A 19,012-nucleotide genomic window follows, 5' to 3' on the forward strand; every position below is an offset into this window, starting at 1 on the left:
CTTTGAACTACGCGTTATTGTGAAGACGATGTCGCCCGGCCATTTTGGAACCATCAAAGAGAGACATTGACCTTTCGACCCCGATTCATTCTCTCACTGGCTGTCGCACACTGTTGCTCCATCCTCTGATGACTGTTCGTGCGGAGACTGTGTGCGCACTGGCCCCTGGACGCTGGACGCGCTCCACAAAGATCATCGCCAGGCCAAGGTCAAGGCCAGACTGACCGGACCAGACCACCTTTTCAGCAAATATAGCCACGCCTCCTTGGCTAACTCAGATACGCAATTGTTCAGAACATGCCCTGGCAGCCGCTGCCTCTTTCCTATGCGGTAGCCATCTATCCCTTTCAGCCTTCGGCATCTCCTGCCGAACTCCCACTTCAGATTGGCGATCAGTTGTATGTCATCGAGCAGGGCGGCAAAGATGGCTCCTGGTGTCGCGGCTATCTGGTCGCTCCTCTCACCCTATTATCGGCCTTGACACCTGGGGGAAGGACTGCTGCTGATGCGCGCGTATTTTCTGGTATCTTTCCGAGATGCTGTATCGAAATTCGGGAGCAACTGGGTCCTGAAGTCCCCGTGGCTATTCAGACAGGTCAGCCCAAACCACAGGCTCCTGTACCGATGCTGAAGATTGGGGATGAATCGCCAACCTCTTCAGTGGAGCCCGTGGTGGATGAAATATCCTCCTGTCTTCGAGAGTGGTACATTCTTCACCTTCCGGATCTAGTACTGCGCCGAGAGTACCATCTTCTTGACCAGATGTCTGAGATCTCGCGTCGCCTTGACTATGCACGGAGAGAGCTACTGAACGATGTCCTGACGGCACAAGAGCGGCTGCAAGTACGAAACGATGCAGTCTGGGACTTGGTGCGAGGCAACAAAATGCTGAGCGGCGAGGTTATCGTGCGAGATGCTACGCAGCAGGGCCGACTACTGACTTCGGAGGATTCTGCAATCGACATGACCAAATTACAAGCAGTGATGAGTGTCCTGGATGCGCCGCCCTTGGAGAAGTCAAAAGCTACCTCGCTACACCACTGTCTGCTTGAGGTCAAATCAGTGGTTGGCTCTGAATTGGACTCTGCAACATTAAGCTTGGCACTCTATCGCAAAGACTCTGACGGCAATGCGATCTCCTTTTCTGAGACGTACAGCTCCGTCGGCTCGGCTAAAATGAAGACTCTCTTCTCAGATCTTAGCACAAGAGATATTGGGGAAGCTGGCGAAATATCTCTGACCATGAAAGTTGTCGTTCCAGAAGCTCCGCGAAAAGCGAAACGACGAGCTTTGGAACGACTACCATCCAGAAACGGGACCTTACTTGGCCAACGCCAGCTTTCTTTGAATCGTCGAAGGTCAAGTTTGATGTTCGGCAAGCGCAAAAACGCCGAAAGACCACAGCCTGGTCAAAACGGTCGAGCGACGCCCCAGGTTCATGACAGGGCTCGGACACCGTCGATACCAGAGGATGAAGAAGACGGGTCTCCAAACGTCCAAGGTCCTCCTGTACCACGGACAGTTGGTGTCGGGATTCTCGATGTGAACAAGATAATACGGGATGGCGAGCCTCACGAGGAGACCATCCCTATATGGTCACTCTCTTCACAAGACGACGAAGACAACCGAGAGATAGACTCTAGGATCACGCAGCTGTTGGACGGCTCAGGAAAGGCTCTAGTGGTGTTGTCTCATTTATCAAGTGTTACAGTTAAACTGACTCCGTACAATGCCCCTGATGCCGATACTCTGATCAAGAACAATCCGACCGCGATGCATCTGGTCACCAAAACTCAGAAAATCGGTTTCTCGGAGGCGCCTTCCAAGCCTCGGTCTGATATCTACCTGAGACTCAACAAAGCCGTCATATCCCAAGGAGCACATCTGTCCCACCCTGAGCTGAATGTTGCGCCCATCAAAGCTCAGACAATGCAGAACCTGCAGTTGACCATGGAAGTCCGTGATTCTTCCGGACGGCGCGTGGAACATTGCATATACCCATCATCTAATGGGGCTGGTGTGACTGCATTTCGAACAAATGCTGTTAGCCTTGACTCTTTTTGGGATCAGACGCTGTGCCTGCGATTACCGACAGAAAAAGTACCGGAGAGCCATCTAGTGTTGAGTGTTGCGGACGCTCCTGAATTTCCTTTCGCATTGGCTTGGATGCCGCTGTGGGACAAGCAGGCTTTCATCAGTGACGGAAAACACTCCCTCATCCTCCACGCATACGACAAAGTTACTTCCAGTATCGTTGATGGTCGTGGCGCCTACCTATTCCTACCATGGAACAATGCCAATTACAGAACCGTACACGAGGGAAGCTTTGCCAACATCGCCTCATTGGAAGTCGATACTCTCCTCTGCAGCACCGAGTACTCGCAAGATCGAACGTTGGTCAGCCTAATCAATTGGAAGCATCAGACGTCGGTCCAACTGCTAGGAATATTACAGAAGCTTACCTTCGTACCCGAGATTGAAATAGTGAAACAGCTCAGAGATGTCCTCGATGCGCTATTCGGTGTTCTTGTGCACAAGTCCGGCGAGTCCAAATTCGAAGATCTCATTTTCAATGACATCGTATGGGTTCTGGGAATCGTGCATGACAGGAGGTACAATTTGGGGCCACTTGTTGAGAACTATACTGAAAATCACTTCCGGTCGCCGTACGCTGCATCCTGTCTAATACGCAGCTTCACCAGACTTCTACAAAGCGTGTCGGATCCTCAGAGCGCGCGTGATATGAGAGCTCTGTTCAAGGTCGGCAGGACATTCATGAAGATCGTCATAACTTCTTTTCAACAGCGACGCTTCGGGTCGCAAACGCATGCGAAGCGCGACGAAAAGCACTCGACGTTTAAAGAAGACATGCAAGCCATTCTATTTGGCTTGCAGATGATGATGCGCAGTGAGACGGCGGCCTTGGTAGGCAGCAAGACGCTTTTGGTACGGGAGTTTCACACGTGGCTTCCTGAACTTCTGCCGGCATTCAGCAAGGAGGAAGTCATGCGGACGGCTATCGAGTTCATCGACTCCTGCGAGGACGCAACCGGCAAGCTAGTCCTTTATCGGCTCATTCTCATACTAAATTACACCAAATTGGACCAGGTGTGGGTGGATGACAGGGACAAAAAGATGCTCGTTAAGAACTGCGTCAAGTGGTTGTCGCCCTATTGGATCCAAAATGATCTGACCGACAACTGGCACGAGCAGGTTCGATTGTGCTGCTCGATCGTGGCCGAGTTGACAAGGTTTCCAACACACTATCTTCACGAGTTCATGCCGAAACTCATATCTGCTTATGAAAGTATCGCAGAGGCACCGCCAATGAAACGACGATCGCTGTCTCTGCTATTTCCGGACTCGTACCCATTCGTTACCAAAGCAGCGGACAGCAAAGACGCGTTCGATGAGACACTACTCGAGTTGTCGGCGCTGGTAGCCACGATCTCCAGGTTGAAAGCTCCCTCGAATCCCAGGCTGCAAGGTCAAGAGCTATCAAAGTACATACTCTCAACGCTAACCGTCTTACGCTCCCTCCTGCAGAATAATGCATGTCCCTCGACTTGGCTCAGTCTGCACATTTACCACTACTCCTCTGCGCTGACGATCCTCAACTACCTCTCCAATATTCTCATCTCAATGTACCTACCCAGTCCCGAAGAAGCAGAAACCCCAGAACACGCCGACAGTTTCAACTTGAAGATGAGACTCTGGAAATCCTTCCTTGACACGCTGCTCATGCTCGTCTCTTCGCCAGGCTTGGCGCTCGAACTCTTCCCAGAACAGAAACGCCGCGCAGTGTGGAAAATAGCCGGCGACGTCCGCCAGTCCGGCGCAGACCTCTTACGCAAATGCTGGGAGAGCCTTGGCTGGGAAGCGACACCCGATGACCAGCGGCGGTATAACATCCGCAGATTGGGCGGGTACCAGGTTCAATATGTGCCCAGCCTCGTCGCACCGACTATCAGACTGTGTCTCAGCATGCATGAGGGCCTTCGTAAAATCGCCGTGGAGATCTTGCAGACTATGATTGTGAACGAGTGGGCACTCAGTGATGGCGAGAGTCTCGAGCTCATCGAGACGGAGATCATCGGCGCGTTGAACTCGATCCTTAAGGCGAAACCTGTCACGGCGAACGAGGCTATGAGCCGCAAGATATTCATCGCGGAGTTGCTGGAGTTGTTCAGCACGATTGCGAATCAACCGGACGATGCATTGTGGACGGCAATTGAAGAGCTCGTGGCCACGATTGATGAATTGGTTGATCTGCTTACGAGCACGGAATTGGATGATGAGTTCGGTCACGCGAGTCCTGAGGGCGACACCGGGCGCAACGGACATGTGAAAGGGAAGGATAGTGATTCCCAGAACTCGGAAGCGAAGGAGCTTGCGAGGGCGAGACGGAGTATTGATGGGCTCAGTCCGTCAAGCCCTCAGCAGGCCAGGGAGAAAGAGTACGGCGTGCATGCGCTTGAGTGCTACAAGCAGCTCGCTGAAGAGTACGAGCGGAGTGGGGACCATAAGAGATTGGCCAAGACACACAGGGCGATTGCACGGATTCATGAGGCCAGGGCAGCGAGTCGGGTGGGGGCGGTGAGGGAGGGCGTTAATGGAAGACGCAGGTACGAGGATGGAGACGGCGAAGAGGATGAGGATTAGGAATGAAAACCGCAATCAGGTTCGGTATCTCAGAATTCTGCGCGCGTTGGGCTGGAGCTTGAGAGTGATGCTGCTCTTGGGGAGTATTGGATTGCCGCTTTGGTGTCTTGGGAGGCTGCGCTTCAGCATGGAATTGGATTGACTCTAGATTGACGGCTGGCTGGCGGTGAACAGGCTGGTGTTGGTACAGTGCAAGCCCTTGATACCCTTGCGTGCTGGTTAGTCCGGTGTTTGGGACTTTGGCAGGCTGAGCGATAATTCAGGACCGGATGCGCAAGGAAGCGGACTGGACTCGCTTAAGGACTGTGTTATTCCGGGGGGGTTGGGGTTTTCATTCTTTGGTGGTGATATGTGTAGAGCGGACTCTTTCTCTTGTATCAGGTCTTTCAAAATTAGCGACATGGAAATCGATCCTTGGCTGTAGATCATTCTCCGTCCGAGTCAGTGCTCGGCGATTTGGATCCAGGAGCACTACAGGAGCTGATGAGGTTGAGTCTGTCAGATCAATGCGATCAAGTTTAGTATGCCTCAGGAGACCTGCGCACTAGGAAGCCCATGCATACACGTTGTGTGTTCATATCGGGGGATCTCATTTGGCCCTGAAACTTGAGTATCAGACGACCTTCCGTCATTCATGTTATCACCACAAGCCTGAATTGCCACCCCTTCAGCTTACCTAGGTGCTGCCAAGGTAGGCAGACATGAGATAGCGATTTTGGGAGCCCTCCTCCTTCCATCCAAGAGTGGCGAGATCCGCTTTCCAGCGGACGTTGGCTGTGAGGAGGCGAGTCAGGGTCGTGCTCCTTTCGCGGCATGGCACAACGACATTCGGTGGTCGTACGGTCAAGATCATCAGACGTTCGTCATCAGGACACTGATCAGAGAGGGTTCCTTGGTCGAGCGCCAGAGCAACAAACCGAGCGCAGACCGAGCGCAGTCGGTGCTCTTCGAACAACCCTGTATGGGTTAAATCCAAACACGCGCTGTTGAGGGATTCCTCGAAGCGATTGTTGTAAACAAAACTGAGTGCACGAGCGCGCCCCAGAAGAGCAAGAGTTGGACCTTGTCGTCGGTCTATTGAACCCACCAGCGCCACCTCACCTGGACATTCGTCGCCGCTGCTGGGTAATCTCCTCATAGGAACGGCCAACAGATCAGCCAAACTGACGGGCAATAGATTTATTTAAATTGCTCATTCTCCCAGACAACCCTTTAAGATCATCAACAATCTCTGTGCCATTACGTGGTCGAGGCCAAAGCGTCAGGAGACGTGTGTCTCGTAAAATAAAGCACAGATTGTGCGCAACGGCGGCCGAGACTGCGGTTCTGACAGCGTCTGTGCGGACAATGGCCTTGATATCGAGAGCTGAGCAACCAGGATAGTAATTCGACCTGTGCCGGCTGACGCCGTCGATATTGTTTAGCCATCAGACGGTGACAACCAGTGGACAATAGCAAAGCTGGACAGGCGCTGAGCAAAAGGAAGAAGATTCGGGTCGACTTGTTTCAGGGACGATGACGGGGGATCGCCTGAAGGGATGTCCCACCCGAAAGAGAAGATACTCCCTACTTTCGTACACACCAAAAACCGTGAGAAGCAATTGGGGCCATGTCACCGTCTTAATCGTCCATATTGGGCTTTTCGCCTTCATGAATGTGGTATAGTGTGTTCTTTTCAAGTGGCCAAATTGCCCACCTGGACACGCGAACTGTCAAGAACCAGGAGCAATGACAATAAAAAATAACAAACCGAGGCAATGATAGACGGCGAGACCCAGGATCTCAGGAGTCAGTGCGAAAAAGCCTGGCTCCTGGAGGGTTGAGAAGTGTCTGTGTGTCGGGTATTCTGACAGGTTCAGGGGTGGGTCCATCGTTGGTCGATGCTGACATCAACCCCGAGTACTCGTAGTAGTCTGCAGTCGCGGTTTCTCATCGAATTCATCAAAGGTTTGGGTGCCTGGAGTACTTGCTCGACTGGGAGGACTGCATCGGCTTCTGGGTTTCACCAGGATAGGCGAGCGGATGCAGGGTTTCTAGCGGCGAGGGTAGAATTGAAGAATCCGTGGTACGGGATGGGTGTGAAATCATGAAGACAGCCGAAAAGGGATAGTTGAAGGTGTCAGATGGATGGCTCGCGGACGAAAGAAGCAGAATGATAGATGTCTAGAATGCAGGTTCGAAGCTTACCGTGGAGGACACCTAGAGGACAATGAGTATTCAGGCAGTGAGAAGGGTTGGTGAGTGGTATGGAGTACCCGGTGAGTGCCCAGTGAGTGCCTGACCTTACAGGCTCCGTACCGGTCATCTACTGGTGGGTGAGAGGAAAACTCAGTGGGAGACGCAGCCAAGCCCGAACTTGCGTTTCGGCTTGAATCGGTTCCAGGAATCAGAATGTGGCAGATGCGGCCCCCTCGTTCAATTCTGGATCCCATCCTCTCTCTGACCGATGGCAGTGGGATCCTCACCTTGAGTCTCGATGCAGAACATGATGATGTGACTGATCACTTGAGATCAAGGCAACAATGGAATGATCAAATCTCAGACTCACAGGCCACGGCCACCAAGACCATCATCTACCCACACCATCGCCAGTCTCCATGACTGCACCATCAGACTCCCGCTGTCTTGCCCCGACGACGAGTTATTACTTCCTCCACGTTGGCCACGAGATTGCCGACGCTCGTGTCGACTCACGGACTGTGCCCAAACGTCAACCCTCCCGTCACTGTCCATCACCACGGTCACTCCCATCGAGACGTCCTTCGTTGCCAAATTGCAAAACATAGATCCCCTGTCGACTCTTGCTCTGCGCCACGGACCGCCCGCTCAGATACTCAGTACAAAGACCACCTGGAGCCCGTGTTCATTTGTCGTGTCCATACTACACTCCTCTCTCCCCAAAGCTCGGATCGGAGGCAAGAGGCACCGTCTGCACACAACGTCGAGAAAGATCCATTGGGACCGACATTGGCCGGCGGAAGAACCATCCACCTTTGAAGGGGAGCATATCGCATTGAACATCCACACAACATACACCCAAAGTAACCCCAGGTCACCAGCAAGTCCAATTTGGGGGACAATATCCAAGGCGACACTCGCAGTGGGAATAGCAGAGCTAGAATAGGACGGCCCAAATCACCGAACTCTATACCGAGCAAGGTAGCAACATCGGCTCGCCATACCAGGTCCGATCGTTTGAGACCGAGAACACCACCATTTTTATCTCGACCAAGTACAACCTACTACCATCTGGCGTCACTTGTCGACACACACTTGCAGAGCGTGACTGTCTCAGAAAGGAATTACTCGTTGCCAAGGCACATACCAAGAGTCGTGTCGCCCTTGTTTTTCAGCATTCCTCGTGAACGCCCACATCAATAGCCACAAGTGGCCTTTTTACCTTTCTCTTCTCCTTCTAACACTTTCGCCATCAGTCAATATCACCTCAGGTACGTGACATTATTGTTTCTATTCAATCTATTCAATTAGAGCGACTTTTGTAGCCGAATGGGACTGTGCTTTGTCCCATTCAGGCACCTACTGTGGTTGGACCAACGGGACCCAGGGTACCGTCTGCGGAAGCGCGCCATGGCCCTCCTCCACTTAATAGGCACTGATCCCTCAAGGATCAAGGTGTTCTTCATCATTGCTACTTCCACCTTCCATCCATCCTTTCTTTACACAATTGCTAATCCCAGACAACATGCAGAACCAGAATCAGCGCTTTGGCTACCCCCAATACCAGAAACCTCAGAGTGCAGCTGTCTACCAGCAGCCTTTGAGACAACCATTACCCTTTCCTGCCAAGGGAGGAATGGAGATTGGTGGACTTCTGAACGCAAGAAACGCTGCCGCAGCAGACGCTGAGCTCAGACGTCAAATACAACAATCAATGCACATGGAAGGCGGCGTGGCATATGCCATGAGCCAGGCTCCAACAATGGCCCACCACCAAGCGCACCATATGCAAGCTCCTGGGATGCCATACCTGGGACAACATCACCACAACCAGCAACTCTATGCGCAGAGCTATATTCCTAGACATGACAGTCAAACGATGGCGGACGATAACTTCGGTGCCATGAGAACTAAAAATGAGTCTGCCCCAAAGGCTTTTGCCTGCAGTACTTGCCAAAAAGGCTTTGCACGACGCAGTGATCTTGCCAGGCACGGTATGGCAACACCTTGTATTGTCACTGCACTCTACTGACTCTGCTCAGAACGAATTCACAGTGGTATCAGACCCCACGCTTGCGACTTTCCTGGCTGTGGCAAACAGTTCATTCAGAGATCTGCCTTGACTGTGCATATGAGAGTCCATACCGGAGAGAAACCACACATGTGCGAGCGATGCGGCAAGGTAGGCACTGATCATTTTGAAACGAGAGACGCCCGTGCTAACCTGTGCACAGCCATTCTCCGACTCCAGCTCCCTAGCCAGACATCGGAGAATTCACTCTGGAAAGCGACCATACAAATGCCCATACGCCAATTGCCAGAAGACCTTCACACGACGAACAACCCTGACGAGGCACCAGAATCATCATACTGGCACGATCGAGCAAGCAGCAGCAGAGACTAACGCCAAACTATCGACCAGTCAGCCTCAGAGTCAATCGATCTACGGATCCACATCAGGCTCGTCCAGGAATTCCACGGCCTCGCCTGCGGATAGAACGCTATCGGTTTCGCCCAATTCGGAACTCCCTCCTATGGCCAATGGCATGCACCGTCAAGGCTCAGACTACGGATACATCGGTCAAAACCACTCACTACCTCCGCATATGCGATCCGACTTCCAGCAGACCTCGGCTCGCTCCACTCCCACCATGAATGGACAAACCCTCCACAACTTTACGAGCGCACCTCAACAACGACCAACCACATCCCACCCTCAGACCTATGTTCCTCCTCAGCCAATGGAGCCGCCGGCAAGCGGCACAGGCAGCGGCCATGCTTCTCCTCACATGGGCGCTCTTGGCTGGACTTCGCAGAACACCGGGAATATTCCCACGTCAGCCACAATGGACAATTATGCTTACCCAGAACCCGCTTATGGTGGCCATCCTCTTTACTATCCGGGAAGCAGCATTCGAAGACCTCAGAGCACGGAGCCGGAAGACTATGGCATCCGCCCCCGTCACCATATGGGACACCACATGCCTGTTACGGCGGACTGGAGTGCCATGCCAATCGCCGTCCAAGACAATCGGCAAGAACGCTATGTGATGTAAAGAATATGGCCAGCTGGATCCACTATTGGAGCATACTGAAAAAGACTTGGCTGATTGCTAGCGGAGTCATGCCACAGGTCTCGAATTATTCGATTGACTCACACTTCCGAGCGCGCCGGAAGGAGCTGACTTCAGGATGAAACCGGCAGTCATTACTCATGATACCCCTCTTCAGATTATTTCGATTCCACCAAGAGTACCTCGGTGTACTTCTCATCAATTTTCATTTCTTCTGTATGATATTTTGACGCATCCGCTTTAATTGACGGGGGAGGGATAATCTGGGTCAAGGTCAAGGCTCAGTATGACATGGATGGTTGTACATGGGACGATCTTCCCTGCAGTGATCACTTGCAGGATCAACGGCGGGTTTGGCTGGTGTGGAACTCTTGCGAGTGGCTGGGAAACATCGATAGCGGGTCATAACGCACAGGCGCAAAGGTGATCCAGGCGTTCATACTGATGTCTAAGAGACGAATTCACGGCGTTTGAGTGGTTCACTGGTCATAGCATAGCATATTCATTGAGGAACATGATCATTCTAGACATCGTTGCGAGCAAACTATTGGTTTTTCTATCGCCTGTCATGCGATTCTGGAATCCTGACGGTCTAAACTTGCACTGAATACCCTTCTCAGCGGTCTCCTTTGAGCTCATCACCGCATCTGTCGATCATTGGGGGTTACACCCTATTCTTTACACATTTGGAATCGATCATGACGCTGCAGGTCTGATCAGGCCACGCCCTTGAGCGTGCTGTTCTTCCATTTCTGGCGGCCCTGCACGTCTAGTCATGAGCTTGCAACAGCAGCCTTGCATGGGACTTCTGTTGGTATTGCTCAATGCGGGATCGATCCGGATGGGTTTGTGACCTTTGTGAATGTCGCCATGGTCCCTACCTCGAAAGATCAGGGTGTCGTTACCTACACAAGTTCGGTTGGTGGAGTCGAGACCTGCTACTCCCTACGGATGGCTCCATCTTGCGACACTGACTCGAGTCCTTGAAGGCGTTGCTTGTCAGCAGACGAACAACAATCCCGCAAGGTCGAGTCGGGTCCTGCTCTATCGCCAACGCTTTCTCCATATCCATATGGGTGGCAACTAGTGGGGTTGGGCTTTTTCTCCTTCATCCTTTCATTGACACTGACATGTCTCATGGTGACGGAAGGGAGGCATACCTCAGGCTTTCACTGCTTCGTCAGTGATACTAGCTATAGCAATCAACTCGTCTTGCAGCATCCGTTTACTCCAGAGACTTCGATCGTTCCCTGTTGTCGATGTGCCAGGCCCCCAAGCACGGAATTCTCTCGGTGAGGTAAGGTACAGTAAGGCTGTCGCCGCCGTCGCCGCCGTCAAAATGCAAGCCCCTGGGTGAGCGCTGCATGACCTTCTCTCCGCTAGTCTCGATCTCCGGCTCGATCGTCCTGCATATGCACAGTATTTTCCTTTTCTTCGGGCATTTTTCCAGAACATCGGTTTGCTTCAGCCGTGGGTTCGATCGGGTCATGTTTGACTTTCTGCAGTATTTGTCTCTTGTCCCTTGTCCCTTTTAAGGATAAGAACTCGGTTATGTTTGACGTGGCAGTAGTGTACTGCATACCTCCTTCGTCTCTCTTCCACGCCAAGCCAAAATCGTGCTTTGTCTTTGTCTGCACGTCTCAGCCTCGTCAGCCTTGTCACTCCATATGGGTAAGGTAAGCACTATCACATCATCGGGCTGCGACAACTCGCTTGCTTTACAAAGACAAAGAAAAAACAATTGTGTTTCCCCCTTTGTCTTTGTGGATCCAATTCCATTGTGTCGAGCTTGGTACAATCATGCATCAACTTGGTAGGTCATTGTTCAGCATACCGCGTTTCATTGTGCTAGGTTCTGGTCGCCATCGCGTCGGGGGCCTCAGCCTCCCACGAGACTAGGACCTGCATTCACACTCCAGGCGACGCCGAGCTTTGCTAGCAATCAAGAGCAATCGCACAATGTCTCTGTTCGGTAGGTTGTCCTTGTGTTGGCAGTGTCTTCCGGGTGTTTCTGTTCAACACTCCCCAATGTTTCCCTGCTTTGTCCTGACGAAACCCTATCTTTGCAAATGTTTTCCCTTCAACTTGATAAATACCGTGAGCAGAGGACTTTCTCCTGCATCCAAATACTCTCTTCAGATCTTTATCCCCGTCTCTGAATTCACAATCGACCCTTCGCACTCATGGGCTTGAAATCTTCAAACCTGGCACACCACAGTATGGGACCCCGAGACAGTCCGCCTCGGCAGTGTGGTCAAACCGATGGAAACATGGCAGGAAATCAGCAAGAAGAGGAACAAAATCAAGATGTACAAGATGCCACTGCTCAAGAGGATATCAATCATGAAGATGAACAACCTACCATTTCAGACCAGACTGTCAACCCGTCGCAGCAGAAGCAAGAAGCAAGCACAAGCACACCTCAGCCTCCAACGCAAGAATACCCCGGTACCTCCGCCACCGAAGAAGAAGAAGACAACTGGAACGAGCGCCCAGCAGGAAGCACGACCGGATCGTCCATCTACTTGACTCCCCAGCGATCCCCATCTCCAACAAAGTCCGACTTCACTGATGCGAAAGAGCATCAAGAGGGAGGGCCCGATTGCGTGATTGACACTGCTACCACTGCGACAAGCGAAAGAGAGCATACGTTGCCCGCTGCTTCTGGCCTGCCACAGATCGAGATCCAACCACCAACACCCATTGCCAAGACAAGCCCAACCTCCAAGCAAGAGAAAGAAGGAAGTGGACCAGAGTCACCGACCGATGAAGTAGGATCGGGAGTATTCTTCCCTGAAGGTGCACAAGAAGAGCATCAAGAGCCGGACAATATCGACGATGAGACTGAGCTGCAAACAGAGCAGCAACAAGCCTCGCCATCTGTTGCCGCTACTGCTCCGCCGCAAGAACTGTCGATTGAACCACAACCTCCGCTAGTTCAAGCATATGAATACCCAGACACAGACACAGACTCTGAAGATGGAAGTGAAGGAGGTTTAGCACTTGAACAGACCGACATCGACATCGACATCGACATCGCCGACAGCGAGCATGCACAAGTTGAAGAAGAGCCTCCATTGCCATCTGATCCAGCTCCAGCTCCAACCCCAGCTCTCGCGCCTGCCCTTGCCCTGGTACAGATCGATAGAGAAGCCCAGATCGGCATCCGTCCAAACCCCAGTCCAGCCCCAGACTCTGACTCACCATCCGACAATGGCAGCCACATGGATAGTGAATCCGACTCCCCAAGGGATGAGGCAGTTGGGGGAGTGTCACTGTCCGAGCCTGAACATCACAGTACGGCAGCACAGCAACAAGATCGATTGTTGTCACTACCATTGCCGCCGCCGCCATCATCACCGCCCTTGTCGCTGCCAGTATCACCTCCAGTGAATGCCACTGCCACTGCCACTGCTTCGGACTATATATATGGGCCTTCAGATCCTGCGAATTCCGAAAATATTTCATCTCCTTCCCGACCTTCAGACTTGCGAGCTGGCCCACAACAAGAGCTGCCTCCAGCACAAGAATCTCCAGCTGCCACTTCTCCTCGTGCCTCCGCCATCCCGATTCGTCTCAGATCCGCAGTACAGGTTGAGACAGAACAACCAGACAACATGAGTTCAAACACAGGTCGGAATGGCAATACGCCTGCTCATGGTGGTGAGTGGCTTACCCACCACCAGCGTTCTCCCAGTTTGCTAACAGACATTCCAGCGCGCAATGGCACCGGCATGGCATCGTCAACTGCATCTCCACAGGGCTCGATCCCAGCTCATACAGGGTCCGGACCAGCACAAACAACTCCAACCATGAATGCCGGCTTGAGCGAAGAAGAGATCCGTCGCATCATGATGGCAGACGACGACTTTGACCCAGTTCCGGCTGAGTATCGTCAAGGCGCAGGCGACCAGTTCACTTCGGCAACTCAACCAGCAAACATTGCAGCACAACAGCCAAGCACCACCACTCAAGCCATGCAACCGTACAGCGGCGGTGGAGCGCATGAAATGGCTTACACCCAAGCTCAGGCTTCGAACGTTGGCTTCGGGTATCCTCCCTACATCTATGATCACTTCGCTCCTGCCATGCCGTACGCCCCATACAACATGCCGTTGGGTGCCGATCCAAGATTGGCTTACCCTCCTCCGACTGGGCCAAGAGGTCGAAGTACCTCTCCATACGCCACCCCAACCATTGCTGCAGGTCAGCTTGTTCCGTACGGCACCCCACCAGCATACAACGGCCATGCACACATGTCTCCTGCCAGTGCAAACGCGCGTGCAGGCCATGGTAGCGCTGGCGGCAGCTCTCCATTCAATCAACCGGGTCAGATCGCCGGTTCACGAGGTGTGTTTATCCCAGCACAAGGCGCCACTTTCAGCCCTGGTGGTCGTCAGTCTGCCAATCAACGAGGTCACGGCTCTGCCCCAGGCGTACGTCCTGGTGGCATCTCCGGTCAAGGTCAGGATGGTCAACAAGGCGACAGTGGCGACGTCGAGGATACCGGTGGTCTGTCGTTGAGTGGCGAAGGAAATGGTGATGGTGAAATGAGACCCAAATGGAACTAGCTGGGAATCTCATGTGTGACAATACACTATCATCAATGCGCGAGGGGAAGGGAGATGATGAGAGCAAGGCATGAAGAAAGGATGCGAATATGCATGGTGGAGAGCTGTGTTGCTGGACCGAGATAGGAAAGAGAACGGAGAAGGACTTAGCTGGAGATGGCAATCATTCAGGTCCATAGCTCCAGCAACAAAAGCAATTAGCATTGTCCTGTATGTCCCTTGCTCGCAATCGAACCCATTCGAAGTCGTTCATAAAGGAGTATTAACTCCGAATCCATGATCTAGAAACAAATTGAAAGGAAGGAATTTTTTCGCACACACCACCCCCAAGAGTTCGTCGCCCACGCCGGCCCATGCATTGCAAATCTTCTGAACGAGTCGTAGTCATCCTGATGATATCGCTCGCTCCGCTTCTAAGCGCCACTAGTACAGTCGTGTGGTGTCAAGAGTTGTGTCGCACTGATGGTTGCGGCCAAAGAAGGATCAAACTTCTGCGTAGAATTGCTTCATCAGGCCATTGACGACCTCATATGCTCGCTTGGCTTCGTCCAAGCTTTCACCGATAAGCTTCAAACACTTGTCTTCATCAGGTTCATCGACTTCTCCAGTGTCATTCTTCTTGTGGCCATAGTGTTGTATCTTTTCACATTCGTCCTTGACTTTGGTGAAACCTAACGTGGCAGACGATCCTTTGAGGAAGTGACCAAGACTGGAGAGTTCTGGGAGGTTTTTATCTTTCCTACGGAGACGACACGTTAGTAGTCTTGCTTCAGATGGTCTGTGGTGCTGCAGCAAATGACGACAAGGATGGAAGACCAACTCACATGGCAGAGTCCATCTTTCCAAAGGTCTGCTCCGCTTGTTCCAAGAAACCAAAGACTATTGACTTGCTGAAATCACGGTCGTCTTCTTCATCCATATCCAGGATTTGTTCAAAGGTCGCCTTGTCGACATTGTCGCCGAAGTCGAAGTCGACCTAGCGAGACGAAAAAAGTCAGTCCTGATGTGCAAGAATGGCGTAAATTATGGATTTTTGGTCGTTCCATGGGGAAATGGATGAAATTCTGATGAATCTGGTTTGAGGATTGACTCACTTCGTCTGACATCCTGATGGCTTCTAGATGTGAAAGACCACCTGTGCCTTTCCAAGAGTTTGTGGAAAAACGTGCTCGCGATGAATTGGTTGGGTCGACGTGAAGTGGCCGATCGGTGAATCGATTCGGAGAATCGGATTGCAAAGAACGGTATCAAAGAGTTTTCGTGACCGGGTCAGACGGTAGGCCGATTCAGCTCTTCTCGCTGACGCCGTATCTGCAATGTTTGGGTCAGCATCGTAGAATTGATTTCGGGACTGAGGACGGATGGGGGAAGTCTGCCGATCGAAGGAGGAGTGATGGGAGGTTCAGAGAAAGCAATCAACAGGACGGACCTCGAGATATGCACGGACAAAGCCAGGCAATGCCGCCAGGACAAGGCTGGGTAGCAAGGCTGGTGAGGCTGTTCGGGGGTAAGCAGAAGATCAATTTCCCGGTCTTTGTATCGGGATGGTTGCAGTGGAAAAAGATCCCCAAATGGATGATGGAATGGAATTCTGGTTGAAATGTGAAGGAGTGAGGTGGTTCCCAGGAATGGAAGTGACGTACGGCCGACGTCGATGTCGACTGCTGATCACAGAGCTAAGCAGGCAACCCACTCGCACGACCCTGAATCGACTCGGAAAAAAAGAAATGCAGTGTCTAGTGGGAGGGAAGGAATAGGAATCCGTACCTGGGACGATCCTTGTGTGGTTTTTGAGGCTGAATCGCTGCACATAACATTGTCAGTACCAGGTTTGCAGGGGAGGGGCTGCGGTTGACTGGTTGAGTTTCTCACGACATCCCACTGATGCGCAGTCGGGATCGATCATAACGTACAACTCCAGGTCCGAATGTTTACCTCCCGCTACTCGTGCTGTCAAGGGGCACCTCACAAATCGGCTCAATCGGCTTCTCGAAATTGGGGGTTGTTGGTGGTGGTTTTGTGGACAACTCACCCCCAGTCCTCCCTTGGGTGGATGCAGATCAGTCACAATCGAAGACGGTTGAGAGACAGGCGGGGATTAGGCGATTCCCACGACGACATCAACGATCAGATGAGTACGACAACCAACGGAATGAGACCCCTGACGGACCAAGAAATCCCGCCTTGCCGTGTGAACACCTTGAAAAGATGGACTACGAGAGAAGAGAAGACGTGTCCAAGGCTGTGGGATAAGGTCGATGCTACTGGTAGCAACTAACAAAAGAAGGGATAAAAATTCTGCGACAGCGCTCGAGGGATGGAAGAGTTATGGAGCCACACTTGTCACGGCTATCTGATCCCTAAGACCGGCGAATGGCCTCGTTGGCGAGGTTCCCTAAACTCTACAAAAGCTGGGTCTGCGCCCGCCACGATTCCCCGTCTTCGCCGCCAGCCTGTTCCGGTAAGCGTACAGGTGGCTCGTTGCCTGCTCTCTGTGGGGTTGGCGTTGGCCCCGAATCGCGAAGCACGTTAATATACTCGGCTTGCTCATCATGGCTTTGCCCTTTCCAGCGAGACGGGGACCAACTGCTGGACGAAGCTTCAATGCTTGGGGAAAGGAAAAGGGCCAGCTTGCAGGCTGACCAGACCCAAGGCTATCCGTTTGGCGGACTTACTCTCCCTGCAAGCGTGCCCTTTAGACTCGGACGGAATCAAACACGACAAGCAGCCGCAATGCTGGGTCCAACCCCGATGTGCTCGACAAAACGGCGGCAAGCTAAGGAATACGGCAGATCGACGGTGATATCGCTGGAATCGGCAAGCTGACAGCATGCTTGTGCTACGAGTACAGAGCAACCATGCTTTTTGGGTGATGGTCAGTCCACTCGATGCGTGGTCGAGCATCGAAGTTCAAAGGCGACGGAAGGAGCTCGCCGTGCTAGGCTAAGAAAAACGCTGGGAGGGTCCCGAAGGAGGGAGGGAGGTGCCAGGAGCCCCTCGTTTCCGACACCGACCCAAGTCACCCAACTCTTGAGTCTGAAGTTTTGTCGTCGTCAAATTTTTACAGGATTGTGACCTGCAGGATGACGTCTTCGAGCAGCTCAGGGTCGCACGCGAGAATCCCAAACGAGCACGAGCCAATGTCATCATGGGAAATACCGAAGAACCGAATACATAAAACAGCCTCCAAAATGTGAAGTCTGTAGAAAGTGCTCAAACGGTGGGCTTCTGGCTTTCCTGCGAGTGCCTGTGACACTTATGCACCCTCCCACCGCGCTGAGACTGCAAGTGCAAGATGGGGACCAACAAACGCCCGCGAGTGCCTACAAAGAGGCCTGGGAGCAAATGATGTCAACGCGCAGATGGCGTCTACTCGGCTTCCCTCTTACCTGGGTCTAGCCTAGCGCCGACACACCTGAGATGTCGATTTGAGGCCTAGCACCCTTAGGGAAAGCCTGACAACCAGAGGTGAGATATTCTCCCGGGCCACTTTCGTCCACCCCACTCCCTCACCAATACGGCGTTCAGCAGGGGGTCATCGGATACCAATCACCCAATTTTCACCGACTCCTACAAAGGGGAGCAGAAACATATACGAGCAAAAGGTCATCACACCACCGGACTAAGCAGGATAACGAACACGAACAACAACAACAATCAACAGCAGGCCATGACAGTATCACAGTAGGATACCCGTATGGGATTGAGTATTCAGCGGCCCGCCACGACCCTGAGGATCGATGATCGATGATCGATGCGATGAGCTCGGATGTCATTCAACAAAGAGGAGATGCGCCGATGTACTCCTATCCTTGAGGCCGGCCACAACCGAATGGAACACAAGTCAAGGCTACTAATCAGGCTTTATTTTCGGATCTGCACACATCTTCTGGCTGCAGTGGTACGCTTGTATCTTGGAAACAGCACTTCAACTGGAACGTTGCACAAGGACCCGTGCCTCTTTCTTGCAGCCCCTCCTACATTATACCCGCAGCTCGACGTTGACTCCTGGTCGCCAAAATCACATCCAGGGCCACTTCAACATGTCAACCAAAATGCCAAAAAAGCAGGGACACGGCGCGTTATTGTTCAGATCTGGTACAGTACGAGTGGTTCAAGGGTCCAACCTCTGCCTGCAATCGGGGTATCCCACAATTCTGCTACTCACGGTGACCACGAAAGATGGGTGAGTAAAGGAGGACCGTGACTAATAAGCCACCATATGTTCTTTCCAGCACACTGCTCCAAGATCGCAAAATATGTACACAGTACTCCGTATCGTCATCACATTCGCAGAGTGAAGGAAAATCATCTCCGGATGCACAAGACTTTTCTGATTGTAGAATACAGTACCTCCCTAATCCAGTCTATGTGATGCTCATCTCTATGCAGTGCCATGTAGCTCGCTAAGCTTGTCATAGAGGAACAATCCAAATCTTGACGCCCTTCTTTCTCAGTAGTGGCTGCCACCATGCGCCCAAGGACATTTTGGCAGCAACTTGTAAACGAGTCCTTGTCCACATGGCA

The 19,012-nt window shown here is 52.3% G+C and overlaps 5 protein-coding genes across 11 annotated transcripts; 4 read left to right on the forward strand and 1 right to left on the reverse strand.

Annotated features, from left to right (window-relative positions):
- PV05_02967 (uncharacterized protein) lies at positions 1–5,189 on the forward strand. Its single transcript, XM_013463577.1, has one exon. It carries the CDS (start codon positions 298–300, stop codon positions 4,660–4,662), a length of 4,365 nt encoding a protein of 1,454 aa, XP_013319031.1. The 5' UTR covers positions 1–297; the 3' UTR covers positions 4,663–5,189.
- Positions 5,190–7,057: 1,868 nt separating this feature from the next.
- Positions 7,058–10,475, forward strand: PV05_02968. Of its 2 annotated transcripts, XM_013463578.1 has the most exons (4): positions 7,058–8,111; positions 8,372–8,834; positions 8,883–9,022; positions 9,075–10,475. In XM_013463578.1, exons 2-4 carry the CDS (start codon positions 8,477–8,479, stop codon positions 9,894–9,896), a joined length of 1,320 nt encoding a protein of 439 aa, XP_013319032.1. In that variant the 5' UTR covers positions 7,058–8,111; positions 8,372–8,476; the 3' UTR covers positions 9,897–10,475. The 2 variants fall into 2 exon arrangements, with proteins under 2 accessions (XP_013319032.1, XP_013319033.1); XM_013463579.1 differs by lacking the exon at positions 7,058–8,111 and having other exon boundaries at positions 8,223–8,834.
- A 1,640-nt stretch (positions 10,476–12,115) lies between these two features.
- Positions 12,116–14,730, forward strand: PV05_02969 (uncharacterized protein). Its single transcript, XM_013463580.1, has 2 exons — positions 12,116–13,577; positions 13,632–14,730. Exons 1-2 carry the CDS (start codon positions 12,134–12,136, stop codon positions 14,483–14,485), a joined length of 2,298 nt encoding a protein of 765 aa, XP_013319034.1. The 5' UTR covers positions 12,116–12,133; the 3' UTR covers positions 14,486–14,730.
- Positions 14,583–16,788, reverse strand: PV05_02970. Of its 6 annotated transcripts, XM_013463584.1 has the most exons (6): positions 16,399–16,788; positions 16,253–16,289; positions 15,915–15,982; positions 15,580–15,796; positions 15,310–15,461; positions 14,583–15,224 (listed from the first exon to the last, which is right to left on the reverse strand). In XM_013463584.1, exons 4-6 carry the CDS (start codon positions 15,589–15,591, stop codon positions 14,969–14,971), a joined length of 420 nt encoding a protein of 139 aa, XP_013319038.1. In that variant the 5' UTR covers positions 15,592–15,796; positions 15,915–15,982; positions 16,253–16,289; positions 16,399–16,788; the 3' UTR covers positions 14,583–14,968. The 6 variants fall into 6 exon arrangements, with proteins under 6 accessions (XP_013319038.1, XP_013319039.1, XP_013319035.1 ...); XM_013463585.1 differs by lacking the exon at positions 15,915–15,982; XM_013463581.1 differs by having other exon boundaries at positions 15,915–16,289.
- An 899-nt stretch (positions 16,789–17,687) lies between these two features.
- Positions 17,688–18,859, forward strand: PV05_02971 (uncharacterized protein). Its single transcript, XM_013463587.1, has 2 exons — positions 17,688–17,953; positions 18,014–18,859. Exon 2 carries the CDS (start codon positions 18,255–18,257, stop codon positions 18,690–18,692), a length of 438 nt encoding a protein of 145 aa, XP_013319041.1. The 5' UTR covers positions 17,688–17,953; positions 18,014–18,254; the 3' UTR covers positions 18,693–18,859.
- The last annotated feature ends 153 nt before the right edge of the window (positions 18,860–19,012 follow it).

The sequence above is a fragment of the Exophiala xenobiotica genome (genome assembly GCF_000835505.1).
Source record: "Exophiala xenobiotica strain CBS 118157 unplaced genomic scaffold supercont1.2, whole genome shotgun sequence".
NCBI classification, from domain to species: Eukaryota; Fungi; Ascomycota; class Eurotiomycetes; order Chaetothyriales; family Herpotrichiellaceae; genus Exophiala; species Exophiala xenobiotica.